This window comes from Anarrhichthys ocellatus, unplaced genomic scaffold (genome assembly GCF_004355925.1).
Source record: "Anarrhichthys ocellatus isolate YVR2014 unplaced genomic scaffold, GSC_Weel_1.0 scaffold38, whole genome shotgun sequence".
Lineage (NCBI taxonomy): Eukaryota > Metazoa > Chordata > Actinopteri > Perciformes > Anarhichadidae > Anarrhichthys > Anarrhichthys ocellatus.
This window is the reverse complement of record NW_022280068.1, coordinates 1,644,043-1,660,096: the sequence shown is the minus strand read 5'-3', so window position 1 is coordinate 1,660,096 and position 16,054 is coordinate 1,644,043. Positions and strand designations below refer to the sequence as shown.

At 40.4% G+C, this 16,054-nt stretch overlaps 1 protein-coding gene across 1 annotated transcript in view; it reads right to left on the bottom strand.

The window, feature by feature from the left end:
* Positions 1-4,927: 4,927 nt before the first annotated feature.
* Positions 4,928-16,054, bottom strand: part of vegfc (vascular endothelial growth factor c) — a 28,115-nt gene continuing 16,988 nt past the window's right edge. Inside the window, exons 3-5 of the mRNA XM_031867069.1 lie at positions 15,534-15,676; positions 8,701-9,025; positions 4,928-5,835 (exon numbers count right to left, since the gene is read on the bottom strand). Of these exons, the coding sequence (XP_031722929.1) occupies positions 5,727-5,835; positions 8,701-9,025; positions 15,534-15,676 (577 nt within the window). The 3' untranslated portion in view covers positions 4,928-5,726. The remainder of the gene's footprint in view (positions 5,836-8,700; positions 9,026-15,533; positions 15,677-16,054) is intronic.

The window sequence follows — 16,054 nt, the reverse complement described above, 5'->3', positions numbered from 1 at the left end:
ATATCGATATAGATATATCTATATAGATATATCTATATATCGATATCTATATATCGATATCTATATAGATATATCGATATCTATCTATCGATATCTATCTATCGATATATCACATTTTTATGATATACCATCCTATGATATTTCAAGTAACATTTTTATGGCATAGTATACTTTAAAATTTTAAATTACCTTTCTAGGGCATACATCTATGGTATTTTTTATTATTTTGAATACATACTTTACTTTAGTGAAATTGTATTGCATGCTATACTATATATGTCACGATTAGGCTTTGCCTTCCGTGTGTGTGTATTTGTGTCTGTGTGTAGCTCCACACCCTCCTCACTCTATCTGTCAGCCACTCCCTCCTCATCAGCACAACTCCCCTCACCTGTTCACTCACCTGCCTCTGATCAAGCCACTATATAGACCCCTGCCTCTCAGACACACATTGCCAGATCATTGTCATGTCAATCCAGTCGACCTGCCTGCCCTGCCTCGTCCTGCCAGATTTCCCCCCTCGTCTCTCGTCTCGTCCTTGGGTTCCCTGCTGTGTCGCTGTAAGATTCCTGTCGTGTTCTTGGCTCATTAAAACCTGTTTCACTCTGCATCTGGTCTGTATTTGAGTCCTCCGACACACCCCGTGACAATGTATATAGTTTTTATCTCATATTTACTGGATACTATACAATATTTTGTATAATATTTTCAAAGAGGTCCTATACTTTGACATTGTTTATGCATATTTAAGGAATCGTATAATATTCTTCATGACATTATTATGACTCTTTAATGACATACTATGATATCTATATGATATTTCATGGCATATACACTATACTATATTTTTGTGGAATACTATACTGGGACATTTTTATGTCCTATTAATGGATGTTACTAACTCGGCATCTTCCCGGGAGTCTCTGTGCTTTCTCGCCTTGTAGGTTTCCATGGATTGTTTTTTACACCTGCACCATGGCTGTGCCTTCTGCTGTGGCATACTCCCTGACACTAACTATTAGTCACATTTCTATTACTTTCATTGCTACTATTACTATTTTTATTATAACTATCATTCTATTATATTCACTGCTGCTGTTATTATTATTTCTTTGTTTATTATTTCTGCAGTTATTATTTCTCTCATATGTATCATTTCTGTCATTTCTTAATTTTCCCAATTAAATATAACATGGATAGGTATCTGCATGCGTCAACCCTGGTCGTGTATGGATTACCTGCTCCTTTGATAGTAGTAATAAACTAGTGTGCTACCTGCTGTTGGTAGATCAGGGGTGGACTGAGAAATGCCTCCCTGGTCTTTATTAAACATGATTATATAGCACTGCAGTGAGAACACTGGTGTCTTATCCACACAGTGGAGAAGAAAAGGCCATTTTGATGGGTCCTACGTTAAGCTAAATGCTGTTTTACATTCAAATGTCAACTACAACACTGGTAAAGGATGTATCACTTAGAGCTGTAAATGTGGTACTTATTCATCATTTTAGAATGGGTTGAAATAAAGAGACAACGGATAATAGCCATATTGAAATATCAGGTATTTATTCCCAGTAGAGCTTCAAGCTATTTAACTTGAGGACTTCAGGTTTAATCGAACTTTAGGACTTGTTCGAGATTGAAGTTGTTCACCTCTCTGCTGTTCTCTACAGCTGCACGTTGAGTAACAAGCAGTGTCCATGTGGATTTGTGTGGATCTGACAATGGACCACACACTTCATACAACACTGAACTATAACAAGCATCTGATGGAGAACAAATGTGATATTCTGACATTTGAAGCTCTCCTCTAATCTAAATCAAATTTACATTGTCTTCAGCAAAAATAACTTGTCTCTTTGGAAACAAGTTACATTACAGTCATTTAGCATACGCTTTTATCCAAAGCGACTTAGGCACAGCTACGGGAGCAAATTGGGGGTTAAGTGTCTTGATCAAGGACACATGGACATGCGACTAGCGGAGCCGGGGATCGAAGCGCCGATCCTCCGATTGAAGGGCAGCCCTGCTCTCCTCTTAGCCACCGTCGCCCAGTTATTTTTCACTTTGAAACTCATGTAAGATAAAAAGTGCGTGTGCGTGTTTGATACTTGAAACATGATCTTAGTTTATTTTGATGTCTGACTCTGCTGGTGAGACACAAACAATAAAGGCAAAGACACTCACATTAAAAGACACACACACACACACACAAATTATCTGGGTTGACATGAGAGGTGATGTTGGTTCAACAACTAACATTCTACATCTGGAGTGGATTATAAAGTATATCAGCCTCTGGAGCAGCATGTCCTGTGTAGACACACACACATACACGATAATCTCTGCTCTGCTTCACTCAGGGCAAGAATGCTAACATACACACCACACACACACCTGTGGTGCCTGAATGATTGGCATGTTGGACTGATCAGTCTCTCAAGGAAGCCCATCCTTGTGTGTGTGTGTGTGTGTGTGTGAAGCATGAATCAGGCTGAAGAACAGAGACAGATAGCGGAATAAGAGGAGACAGGGATGAGAAACCTGATCTTTCTTTCTCTTCCATGTTTGACAGGCGATCATCGTCAAAATGTGTACTGTGTTGAAGTTGAATTTGAAATATGTGTGTGGGTACGTGTGTGTGTGTGTGTGTGGGGGGGTATGTGTGCACGTGTGTGTGTGTATGTGTGTGTGTGTGTGTGTCATCAGTTCCTGCCTATGCACTTTCCCAAGTAGAAAAATTACGACATTGGGAAGTTTTTAAAAATGTGGTCAATTTATCAAAATAATCCCTTGAAAATTCTCATCCAGCTCTTTTTGAGATGTGAAGACCAGGGTGAGACAAACCTAGCTCCCAAGATGACCAGACAGTTAGACTCCATCGTCATCCACGCGAGAACAGCAGAAATTGCCTCTTGTAATTTCCCAGTGGCACTGGTGTATCCAGAGCATTTTTAACTCAAGATAAAATATTCTTTGGTCTCAAAATCAAAAAAGAATAGGTTTTGTTGGGACAAATGGATTTGGCTGAGAGTAAATTTAAAGACTAATTAACACTGCCCATCACCGAAAACTGCACTAGACCTGTATCTCTCTACAGCTCTATATGGCACCTACATATCCAGCAACATTAGCTTTTAGTTGGAGTCGTGTTTGTGGCCACTCAGTGAATGTAAGTCTGATATTCACTCTCCTTTCAGCTCTGCTTTTGGTCTCCATCTTAGATCAATTTAAAAGCTGATGGATGTTTTCATATTTGCCTGATGTTGACCTTCTCTTCACTCACCCGTCTGTGTAGCTGCAGGGAGGACGCCTCATTCCTGGAGAACGTCCAGGAATGAAATGAGGCGGAAACAATAATATGCTTAGTTTTTTGATAACACATCTTCAGGAGAGACTCAAACATCTTAACTCAACTCTCCAGGATCCTCTGAATGTGGGAAATCTACAGTGATATTTGAAAATAGTATTTATATGTTTTGAATGTGTTCAGTATTGCAGTTTTTGTTTTGGACCTTTGAGAAAGGTCGCCAAACTTGACAAATAACTATGAAATTGACGCCCTTTCATCCTCATCAATTCTTGTCAATATAAGAATATATTTTAAGTTTCTATTGCGCTTTTTGGAATGAAGCTTCAAAGTGTCTGGCATCATATTTTATGATGCCATCAATGTGTTTTGATGTTATTGTGTATAATTGATGGCGCAATTAAAGTAGGTTCAAAATGCTGAACTTAATGCCAACAAATATACAGTAGATATTTGAACTTTCCTAAGGAAGGGGCAGGCGGCAGATGAACTGGGCACAGTGAGAGCAACGTTTTTTTAGACGACCATGCATGATGCGGTGTGAGCAAGGGAGCTAGAAGTTGCCTCGAGGAGGGAGGAAGCTGAAAGTGCAGCCTGCAATCAATCAAGCACATTTAAATTAGTAAAGTTTCCCTTTAAATGTATTATTATTATGATTTCATAATAACCAAAGGGGGACATTTACACATGGAAAGAAAGTACAAAAGATGTATCTATGTTCAATGTAATTAACTATATGTTTTCAATACATATCACAGGAAAGACAAAATTTATATGAAGCTATTCATTTTGGCATATTAGACCTTCTCTTACATCCTTGCCACCACAGGCATTGCTGCTGATGCATTCTATCAGTGTTAACCACATCACATGCTTTGCACATTTTCTTGTTGTAGATCTGCTGACAGCCGTCCAGTTACAGGGAATGGTTTTAAGAGCCAGTTTTTCAAGGGATAGGCAGTGTCCCAGGATGTAGTATCTAGCATTCACCCCACCAATGTCCCTGGTGTAAGCTGGATGGTGGCTGCCGAGGCAGGCCAACTCTCAAAATGTGGACAGTCTCAGAGCATCATGCAAGCTCCCAAGCAGTCCTGCAAACATGTAGAAGTCCCTTGAAAAGTGCCTTTCCATCTACAACATGGATTATGGAGTGCTAGCCTTCACGGTTAAAATAGTTGGAGAGGTACTCCTTATGGTACCATGATGTGTATGTGGGATGCATCAACAGCACCAATACACTGCGGTAGCCCCCACTTGTTCTCAATGTGGGCAGCCTTTTCTTCAAACTTCTTCTGGTCTGGGAAGCTAATTTGTTTCAGTGCCAGCAGCTGCGCTGAACTCTGGCACACACCAGCATGCAGTTGTTATGCTTCACTCCAAAACAAACTTCTGTACACTGACCCGGTCGCATGCTTCCACAGTGCAATCCCTTCTGTAGAGGTACACGCCAGCTTTAGTTTGTGTCCTGTGTCTCCATCACTGGAGGTTGCACAGGTAGAAAGATGCTTCTTTGGACATTCTGCAGTGGAAATTAGGCTGATGATGAGCATAAAATATAACGAGTAGAACTAATATATATATATAACTAATCGAGAGACTTTGCTCAAATGTCACGTATCAAAAAGACTTTTATATTTCCTTCTTTAACCTCTCAAGTATAAAAAGTCAGGTTTTTGGGGGTTGACTGTCAATTTCAAATACATTAAAATCAATAGGAGATGTCTCTAAAAGGTCAAAATCTATTTTTCACCCCGTGAGACACACCCAGATTTGACCTTTAGCTTTAGTTACGATGAAACTTTACAATCACTTAGTGTTTCTTTGTGATGATGGGGAGGATGAAGATCAGAATAACCTCAGTAGAATATGAACCAAAACAGACAAACTAAGTTTACAAAATGCATCATCCAGTATACTTTATTTTACGCATATATATGATACAAAAATAATGATCACAGTGTATTTTCATGGAAAAAGATTGAAATTGCAATAAACAGAGGTTGAAAAACAACATTTAATAAATTATATAATCAATATCTCACAAAGGAATACTGAGATATAATTAATACAAAACCCCCCAAATATATATAAAAAAATATTTAGACAGTATTTTAAAACAAGTGTCGAGTGTTGACTCTCTCTCTCTCAGTCCTTCCTTCCTTTTCTGGGCTCCGATCAGCCGCTCTCCCATTAAAACATCTCAAACTGAGTCAGTGCATTTCCCACTCTCACCAGAGCTTCCCATATCTGCACTCCAGTCACTAAGGATTCCCCACGTTCATGAGGGTCCGCACACTTAGCTGCCATCACAGCTGACGGGGATACTCATGACCAGCTGCAGGATGGGTGATGAATTCGAATTGTTAAGTTTGTTATCTGCTCGTTAGCATCTCGTTATTGTGTTACTCGCCTGCAGTTAGTCCAGCCGTCTCCAGTGGGACGGTACGCAGCGACACACTTCCTCGCTGAAGGAGAAACCTGGTTCACACCTTCGCCTCCTTACCTCACAGGGAGGCCTGAGACAACTGCAATGAAAAATAAAGAAAGCAGGATTTAGCTTCAAAGCTAATACCATGGCAGCAAAAAATAAGGTAGAACACATTGCTTTGGCAAGATTGTGTATCTCTCACAAATATAAAATGGTATAAAACTTTGAATGCAGAAAAAGACGTACAATGAATTTGTGAACTGCGTATCAACCAGTTTTGGTCTTACCCAGGTGGGTATGCTGCTGTGTCTGGATTAATAATAGGTAGATAAATAAGTTGATGGAAGCCTGCAATTTACAGCAATAACACCATAACTTATAAATGTAAGGGAGACTCTTTTAAAGGGTAAGAGATAGAAAGTGGTAGTTGTTGCCCAGAACATTACAGAAATGATTACATTGTTAAGTGGAAACAGTTTTGTAGGACTAGAAAAGCACTATACAAGTAGAAGACCATTTACCAGTTAGTTATTTTTGCCAGAAGTGGGGAAAATGTTGAGAAATCTAAAGGATTCATCCTCCAGGGAGCATGAATGTGCTCAGTTCATTTATTGGTAATGGATCTATTAGAATAAGACTGCTAGGTCATAAGATACGTTGTTTGCAAACTTGAAATAGTGACCTTAGGGCACCACTGCAGGAATGTTGAAAATAGGGATCATTAGCCTTTCACAGCACTTAACATGAAAAACATTTCAGAAAATGAATGGAGGGATGATATATGTATGTGGGCCAATCCAGGAGTTCTGGTTCCCTTGACAAGGGACTTTAACAACTTCTATCGCAAAATAATCTTCACAAATGAACAGAACCTTTTTGATTTTTGAAGAATAAATACTATTGCCAGAAGTAAAAAGCAAAGTTAGTTTATGTAACAACTACACCACGTTTATTTAAGACACGTAAAAAGCTTCAGAATTCAAGAAAGAGTTGAATGACACGATATCATAGAACAAAAGTTTAAAATCTCATAAGCTTGTGTTAACGAGCATCTAATCAAAACCCATTCAAAAGACCCATTGACTGCTGATCAATGCTGACATTGGCTCGACTTCACTGGTGACGCGAGCCTTTTGTTGTTGTTTTACTTTTCTGTCACAAACTACAAATTGCAATGTTACTGAATGGAGCCCATTATTCTTTGATTATAATCCACCTATCATACGATGGCATTTGTTTAATTGTGCATGTATTGTAGATACATTAATTGCAACAGTTTGTTAACAGAGAGAGGTCATCAATGCTCGCCGGTGTGAATGAAAACTAAAGACAAAGTGACATAGTAACTTAATTCATTTGGTCACTTATCGTCTACATCCATGATCCTCTGTTTACCAGGCGGCTGCAGCTTTTCAGGACAGCCAAACACTGCTGCAAATGATTGAGAACCACTGCTGCCTTACAAAGACAAACACTAACTACTTTCTTGTGTGTTCTAAAGGTCAAGGGTTACGACAAAGGTTTAGATTTCATAGCAGTAAAAACGAAAGCCTTCAGAACTGCTCTGTGATTTACAGCTCATGCCTGAAACACCAGTGCTTTTACCAGAACAGGATGTCAAACTGTTTTACAGTTTCACTTCTGATGCATTTATTGTTCTTAGACTTCACATGACAGTGTGGTCTAGATCCTGTTTTAGGGGATTTGTAAACTAACAAGAATAAAATCAAGTTAAGTAAGGGTGACTACTTGGATTTTCTGAACATAAATGACAAAAATTGTCAAGTGCATGTCACGTAAGTCAGCATGGGCAACAAAATAACACCTTGAAGCCCAAAAACACTAGCTTTGGCCTTCAAAAGCTGATATCTGATTAACCCCAGCCCAGAGTCAAGGCCCAACGATTACACAAGGAGCCATGGAATTCCAAAGAACACACGAAGCATTGGAGGGATGGAGTCCTGTTTTACGCAGCACTTACTCACTTTGTCAACACGACAAAGATTCTGAGACTGGCGTGTAATTGCCACTGCTTTTGTGGCTGCACGGGGTGTCACACAATATTTAGTCATGGTTACTTAAAGAGATCTATGAACCCATGATGAAATACACAGCAGAGTTCAAATAGACACACACGCTCTCTTTCAAACACACACACTCACAGCCACATACACACTAGGGCCAGATCCCAGACACTAGATTCCAACCGCTGTGTTATACTCATAAATCACTCTCAAACAAGGGCACAAAGGGTCAAGACTGGACGGCATGGATGGATGTGTGTGTGCTTCCTTCTGTGCGGGGAGAGGAAATGGTTAAGTGACAGCTAGGAGAAGTCATTAGCACAGTGAGGTCTTGTATTACACACTGGGTTCACTGCAACAACCACCAGTGCTTTCTCTAAACACAGCTAAACACATTGTGTGTGAATGTGTGTTGGAGCGGGGATTGACTTTACTGTAGGATGATGCAACCAATGGACCCACAAAATATAACAAGGAAAGGTCCTTGTTATATAGCTGCCCATTGCCACGCCATGACCACAGTGATATACAACGTCAGTCACAATCTTTTCCTAACCCTTAGTAGTTTTGTTGCCTAAACGTAACTTCCTGTGAAGATGGAGTTTTATTTTGAAAAGACACATGTACAGTAGCTAGTGCATATTGACACGGCGCCACTAACACTTCCAAGACTAGACGCTAGAAGGGCGTCATAGTTTGGAGCTTTGGTTTTTGAGGAGTTGGCCGTGAGAACGTGTACCAGGACAGCGTCTCTTCTTCCGTCTCCCCACTCGCCATGCGCAGGAGTGAGTTACTATTGGTGTCGACATGGACAATAATGCCTCTTGATTTATAATATGAAGTACATTTCTGTTCATCATAACAGTAGGTGCCGTTGTTCAGCTAGCGGGCCTAAAAGTGTCAGCAGATGTTACGGAACCCTCCACATCCCTCCTTACCTGCATGTGGCTTGGTGAAACCTCCTTCCCTTTAGGAAGCACTTGTTGGGCGACTCGTTACATTCGCAGGAACACTTTGTTTTATTGAGGGGCTGGTGCCGAGGACACGTCCTGCTACATGTGCACTGACAGGTGTCCTTGTTGAAGACGTGGTTGTGAAGGCAGGAGGGAGCAGGTGGAATGTTGCAGACGCACTGGCAGGTGTTGCGGTCAAGATGTCGGTTAGGGCCGCAGTCTTGAGTTTCATCCCCGAGCCGACACGCACACTGACAGGTCTCCACGTCCAGTTCCTTATCTAAGCCACAAACATCCGCTGACAATATGTCTGTAGAGATAGAAGGAGAGGGAGACACACAGATGGGGTTTGTCTCAAGTTTCTTCAGAATGGAGCACCAAACAGGATGGAATCTAAAAGTGCTTACAGTTTTAGCAAACAAATGGAGATGCACCTAAATCAGACTGAATGACTGAACATACACATTTTTCTTTCTGATGTCGTCTTAGTTCATTATATAAATGGTTGTGTACTTACAGCAGCATTTAACAGTTAGTTGTCATTGGACTGTGCTTGTTTGGCAAACCCTGTTGATGTTTCTGTTATATACTGTATGGTAATTTGAACCGTTTGTTGATATTATTGAAAGCTGTGGATTGATATTGATTTAGATGTGTTGTTTTTTTTATACATTTTCAAATATTTTCTTGTTTCAACTTCACTTTTCACAGTTGTATTATTGTATTATTTGGGCATTTTTAAATGTGCAGAGCTATAATTCACTAATATTCAGCTAATATTTAATGAAATGAGCATTAAACAAACTATGCAGTGTAATCAGCTCCACATTGTACTGCAACATCAACAACTGTATCTTCACCATGTGGGCAAGCTAAGACTGATCAGTTAGAGGTGATGTCAGAAATTCCAAAATTCATTGAACACAACAAAAAACTTTTTTAATGAGATATATATATAATATATACAGTCAGGGCCATAAGTATTTGGACTGTGACAACATGTTTCTAAGTTTGCCTCTTTACATGACTCCAAAGTATTTGAAAGGAAGCAGTCAATATGTGGTTGATGTAGCCTTTCAGCTTTAATTCAATGGATAAAACAAATATATTACATGAACCGTTATGGAATTATGGCCCTTTTTATACAGTCCCCTACATTTTCAGAGGCTCAAAAGTAATTGGACAATTGTCTGACAAACGGTTTCATGGCCATGTGTGGCCTGTTCTGTCACTATCTCATGACAAACGACGTAGATAATAGGATTCAAAATGTTATATTAGCATTTGGTAGCTGGTCCTTGGAACTCTCAGCATGCGGACCAAAAAGGTGTCAATGCAAGTGAATGAGGCCATTATTAGACTGAAAACACTTAACAAACCTATCAGTCAGACAGCAGGAACATTAGGTTTGGCCAAATAAACAGTTTGGTACATTCTTAAAAAGATGGAATTCACTGGCAAGCTCACCAACACCAAAAAGCCCAGAAGACCACGGAAGACATCTAAAGTGGATGATCGCAGAATTATTTCCTTGGTGAAGAAAAACCCTTCATAATATCTACTGAAGTCAAGAACACTGGAGGAGGTAGGCGCATCATTGTCAAAGTCTACGATCAAGAGAGCCTTCATGAATCTAAGTACAGAGGGTTCACAACAAGGTGCAAACCACTGGTAACACTGAAGAACAGGAAGGCCGATTAGACTTGAACAGAAAACATCTGACAAAGCCTGACCAGTTTGGGAACAAGATTCTTTGGACAGATGAAACCAAGATGAACTTGTACCAGAATGATGGGAAGAGACAAGTGTGGAGAAGGAAAGGAACTGCTCATGATCCGAAGCATTCCACATCATCTGTTTAACATGGTGGAGGCAGTATGACATGGGCATGTATGGCTGCCAATGGATCACTGGTGTTCATTGGTGATGTCACAGCTGATAGAAGCAGCAGGATGAGTTCTGAGGTGTTTAGGGCTAAACTATCTGCTCAGTTTCAGCCAAATTAAGCTTAAGCGCAAGTTCCGTCAGGAAGACACTCAGAGCCAGCAAAAAAAACTAAACAAACATAGCACACAGTTTGTACATTTCAATAGGCAAGCTTATGACAAAGCAACGGAAAAGACCAAGGCTTTTAGTACTGCACTCTCCTTGTAATTACTCTATCAGCTGATTGGGGGCGTGCACTGTTAAGTAACCAACCAGATTCTGCACATGTTTTCCTTAAGCCAATCACATCGTTGCTGTCAAATTTTAAATAGTGTTCTCCTCTCTGCTGCTGTCAGTTGTCATTTCAGCTTTAAGCAGATGCGACCCTCCTCCACCCCAGTCCCCTCCAGTCAGCATCACAGTCATGCTCTTGATTCATCATCAGATTGCAGCAACTCCTTTCACCACCACCAGTGTCTGGACTCCAGGGGGGATTAGGCCTATTGGACCTCAGTATCCCTACCCTCGCTGATATTACTTCAGGATGGAGTCCAATCGCCAAAGACTTTGCACTGTTGCATTGTTAAATTATAAAACAAGTCTCTCCTGATCGAAATGCTGCAAAACTGATTGGACGGCGCTTAACAGTGCAGATGGATGACCTAAAACATACTGTAAAAACAACCCAAGAGCTTCTCAAGGCAAAGAAATGGAATATCCTTCAATTGGCGAAGTAAGTCAACTGATCTCAACCCAAGTGAGCAGGCTTTTCACTTTCTGAAGATAAAACTGAAGGCAGAAAGACCCACAAACAGGCAGAAACTGAAGGAGGCTGCAGTAAAAGGTCTGGCAAAACATCTCAAAGGAGGAAACTCAGCGTTTGGTGATTCATGGGTGCCAGACTTCAGGCAGTCATTGACTGCAAAGTATTCAAAATAATGATTATATTCACAATTATGTTAGTTTGTCCAACTACTTTTGAGCCTCTGAAAATGTGGGGGACTGTGTAGAAATGGCTGTCATTCCTAAACGGTTAATGTAATATTTTTGTTTTATCCATTGAATTAAAGCTGAAAGTCTACACTTCAACCACATATTGACTGATTCAGTTCAAATCCCCCGGAGTTGTGTAAAGAGGCAAAATTAGAAAAATTGTGTCAGAGTCCAAATACTTATGGCCCTGACTGTATATAAGAATTACTTAAATACAAATATATTATCGGGACTTGTATCAATGTTTAGAATTGCAGAATAGAGCACAGTAAGTTGTATGAGTCTCATATGAAGTTACGGTTGTTAATTGAAACGCAAAGGTTTCACATGTGGTAATCTGTTGTACACGTTGGCTATTATTGAAAACACAACTACATGTAAAAACTGTGTGTGTTGTTGTTTGATGACACTGATAAACTATGACATTGAGACATTCCTGAAATGAACTAGCGATGTTTTTCTCTTTCCTCGGGGATAACACAGATGGTTCTCTTGCAGTACTGGTAAATCATCTTTTAGCTGTGAAACACAGGGAGAGACGGAGGGAGAGCAACGGAAGGGCTGGCAAACATACACGCATACTCTGTGTGAACAGACGAACAAACACAGATAACAAAGATACACAGTTTACTGCTGACAAAATACAAGCTGTGTGTACTCCATGTGCTTACACAGACTTTAACAACCTCAATCATGGAATGAGCTTCAATGGAACTTCATTTGCCGCTGAGGACAGTTTTCAAGCTAAGAATAAAAACTATACGAGACAATACGATTTATGAAGCTGTCTCAGTCTCCTCAACACTATCGTGAATACACTTTGCCCTGAAATGACTTCTCCATAATTCATAGCACAGTTTGTCATTTTACTCAAGATGACAAAATTCTGGATCAACATACATAGACCGAACACTGGACTTCTTCAGGTTAAAACCACCAAAAGATTGGCAATGTCTTGTGAATAGTGTGGACTGGAGAAGTAACCACTAAAAAGAAGGGAGATTTGTTGCTGTTTTTCGTTTGTAGTTTTTAAACAGAAAACATACCTTCAAGCCGGTATTCATCCATTTAGCCTACCTTGATATGGCTTTTCTGACTTAGCTAGTTCAGATAACTCCTCATTTCAACTTTAGGAATCAGCCGTTCCTCGTCCATTGCCGTGCTTTAAAAGCGAGACACAAAAATAAATGGAAACATGGCGACTGACAAAAGTTTGGCTCAAACAGTGTGCCGTGTTGCCGCTCAAAGCCAGTTACAATAGAAAGAAATCACTCACTCGCGTCACATTCAGTTAGGACACCTGGAATCTGCACAAAGGTCCTCACTGTTACATGTTCTTCATCTAGTGAATGTGTGGACTCTACCTGCCTAATATTGTCTGATTTTCCTTCTAGTGCAATGACTACTTGTTGTCCATGTTACTGTAGTCAGAGGTCAAAGTTGTTAGTTTCAAAGTGACTCTCCCATAGTCTGTATTTGTCACATATTTTTCATAACAATATGATCATCCATCTTCATCTCTACCTCCTCACACAAACACAATCCCGACATGCTCACTCTGTATGTAAAGGTCATTTTTAGCCTTTTCAAATCTATTGTTACATGTTTTGGGGAGCTCTGTCACACAGAATTATTTGTGTAATATTTCCTAATATCGAGGTATGTTCCACTTGGCTGTTGCCATGGTTTGTAAAACCTAGGTGCCAAATTTTGGTGTTGTGTTCCAATCTTTGCGGGGTGACTTTGCGGTCACTCTCCATCATGATGTCTGCATTGTGACGCCTGCTGCTCACTACAACTGAAATGAAAGATGGCACAACAGATTCAGAGTGATTTAGGGGGAGACCGTCGACAGATCCATCGAGCAACACAGAGTTATATGTCGTAGATATACTGTACAGAACCATCCACCGCACAAAATGTTCTAAACGCAATGGCTCCCAAAGTGGGTGCCGCAGAACCCTGGGGTTCCTTGATGATAGGCCAGGGGTGCCACAACTTTCATCACATCATTGTTAATCTATTGTGGTTTCTTTTATAATTTTTCACCACCTTAAAAAATATTTGACATTTACAATAACTATTCTTTTATGTTGTTTTCAAACACATGTTATGTTGAAAAAAGTTATGCCGCAGCTGACAACTCATGGCTGCTGGTTGTCATCGTAACATAGTAAGTCAGAGTTTCTCAGTTTTTCTGTGTTAAACAGATTTGACGTCTTAAACAGAGCTCAATGAAATGCTGAAACTCCTCAACTCTCAGTCGGAGACGGTTGAATCTGAGCCCACCAACAAAAATAAAACGCTGGTGTACATTAAAATAAGAACTGCGGGTTGCTCTGACATGTCCCTTTAAAAAAATGTTATCCGATTTTATTTTCTAAATGTTCCTTTATAGACCTGCCTCACATCTTCTCTGGAAGGTCACTCTGGAGGGCACTTCATCCCATTTTCTGGCCTATTAGGCCACCTTAGAGGATTTTGCAGCGTTTCTTTTTTTCACAGATAATTTATTTTTCGGCCATGTAATACAAACAGCTGTGGAATCTGCTACTTTTGGGTCTCCGCATTCTGCTGTTTCTCATTTGTTTACACAGAGTCCAGAGTTGTATCATAGCCAAACACACACTGAGGAACTTTTACACACACACACACACACACACACACACACACACACACTCAACAAACACATTGCAGTCATAAATACTCCTCAGTGAACACATGAACATTCTCCTGTCACAAAGACTAACATAGAGAAGGATGGCTCTACTAAAAGTGTTTTTGTTTCAGTGTTTGGTGTGTGTGTGTGTGTGTGTGCTCACAGGCCTTAGGGACACGTCATCATGCAGCAACAGGCCACACTGATCAGTCATATCTATTGGCAGCTACTGTATTTATTTGAACTGTAATCTCTGGGTTGATCTGCAGTATTGGCTTTTCTGGCTTCAGTTTTGTAATCTGACCCTAAACCTCTGTCTTCTTTCAGTGAAGCTTGCTTGTACGCTTGTTCCGAGTTCAAGAGACTCAAGAGACTCTTTTAACTAAACAAACTAGCTGTCATTTGCATGTTTCAACTAATGCCACCTGTTAATGAGGCGGTGTGCACAACCATTTGGGGATAAGTTTAATTTACAAAAATGTTATCCAAGAGTAAAACTTCACAACTGCAGAGCTTAAAGCAGCTGTACAGTTTGGAAATTAGAAGCGTCTATAATGGTATTGAAAAATTAGAAACTAGTACTACAGCTGACAATTATTTTGGCCGATACTTATATCGCTATTGTAATATGATTATTAAGTGACCCAGACTGGCCAATTACAGTGTAGCATCGGCCAGCTCCGACAGCTATCCGGCTCTGCTCCATAGACTCTTATGCAATTGTTTCAGATTTTCCACTGCTACCGACAATATTTCCTTTGGATAGTGACCTGGATAAATATGGAGTGAGAATGTACTTGCAATGTTCTCTTGTGTATAAGTTATTTTAAAAGATTTCCCACATGACAGCTCCCATTATTTGTCGTGCATTGAGCCGACAGAGGTGGATTTAAGGAATGCAGCCGGTGCTGTGTCAACAGCAGGTGATGTCATAATAGTGTTTTCCTGTCTACATCGTTTACTTCTATGCAGGTTTCACAAAAATAAAGACGCATTCACACGACCACACACAGCTTCCAATAGCTCTGCCGTCTACTCTCCTTATTACTTCAGTCTTTGTTGGCAGCAAAGGGTTATTTCTGCTATTAGTCCTACTGTATACCTATCGGCAGCTGTCATTGTTTTTTCTAGGCTACTGCAGGAAAAATAAGCAAACACAATTTCCTCTACAATGTTTTATGAAATAATGACCAGGGATACAACAAAAATCAGCTTTTTGTGCAAATGTGCAAACTCTCACCAAGGTGCTGTTGGGAGGGCCTGGGAGGGGGCAGTGGTGGAGGAGGGGGGTTGTGGTGCACATTGGCGCTCAGGCCGACACACCGACACTGCCTGCTGCTCCATGACTGACCAGGAGGACACGTCCTGTTGGCTATTGGACACCTTCAACCGAGAGAGACAGAGATGGAAAGATTTAAAGACACATGAAACTTGTTAACCCTCACATCCCCAGAGGTGGTTTCCTGACTGTATACAATAAAAAAAAAAAATCACACATCATTCACATGTTGATTTATCAGATCCTATCTGTATATATTGTGCAGATATTTCTGATATTGTAATGGCTGAATCACAATCTTCCAGTACTTAACGCCTCCATATTATATTGCTACCTCCCAATGACAATAACCACTTGAATGGACAGTAAAACCAGTCTACATGTGCTTTGTGGACTTGGAGAAGGCTTTCGACCGGGTCCCTCGGGGGGTCTTGTGGGGGGTGCTGCGGGAGTATGGGGTGCCGGACCCGTTACAACGGGCG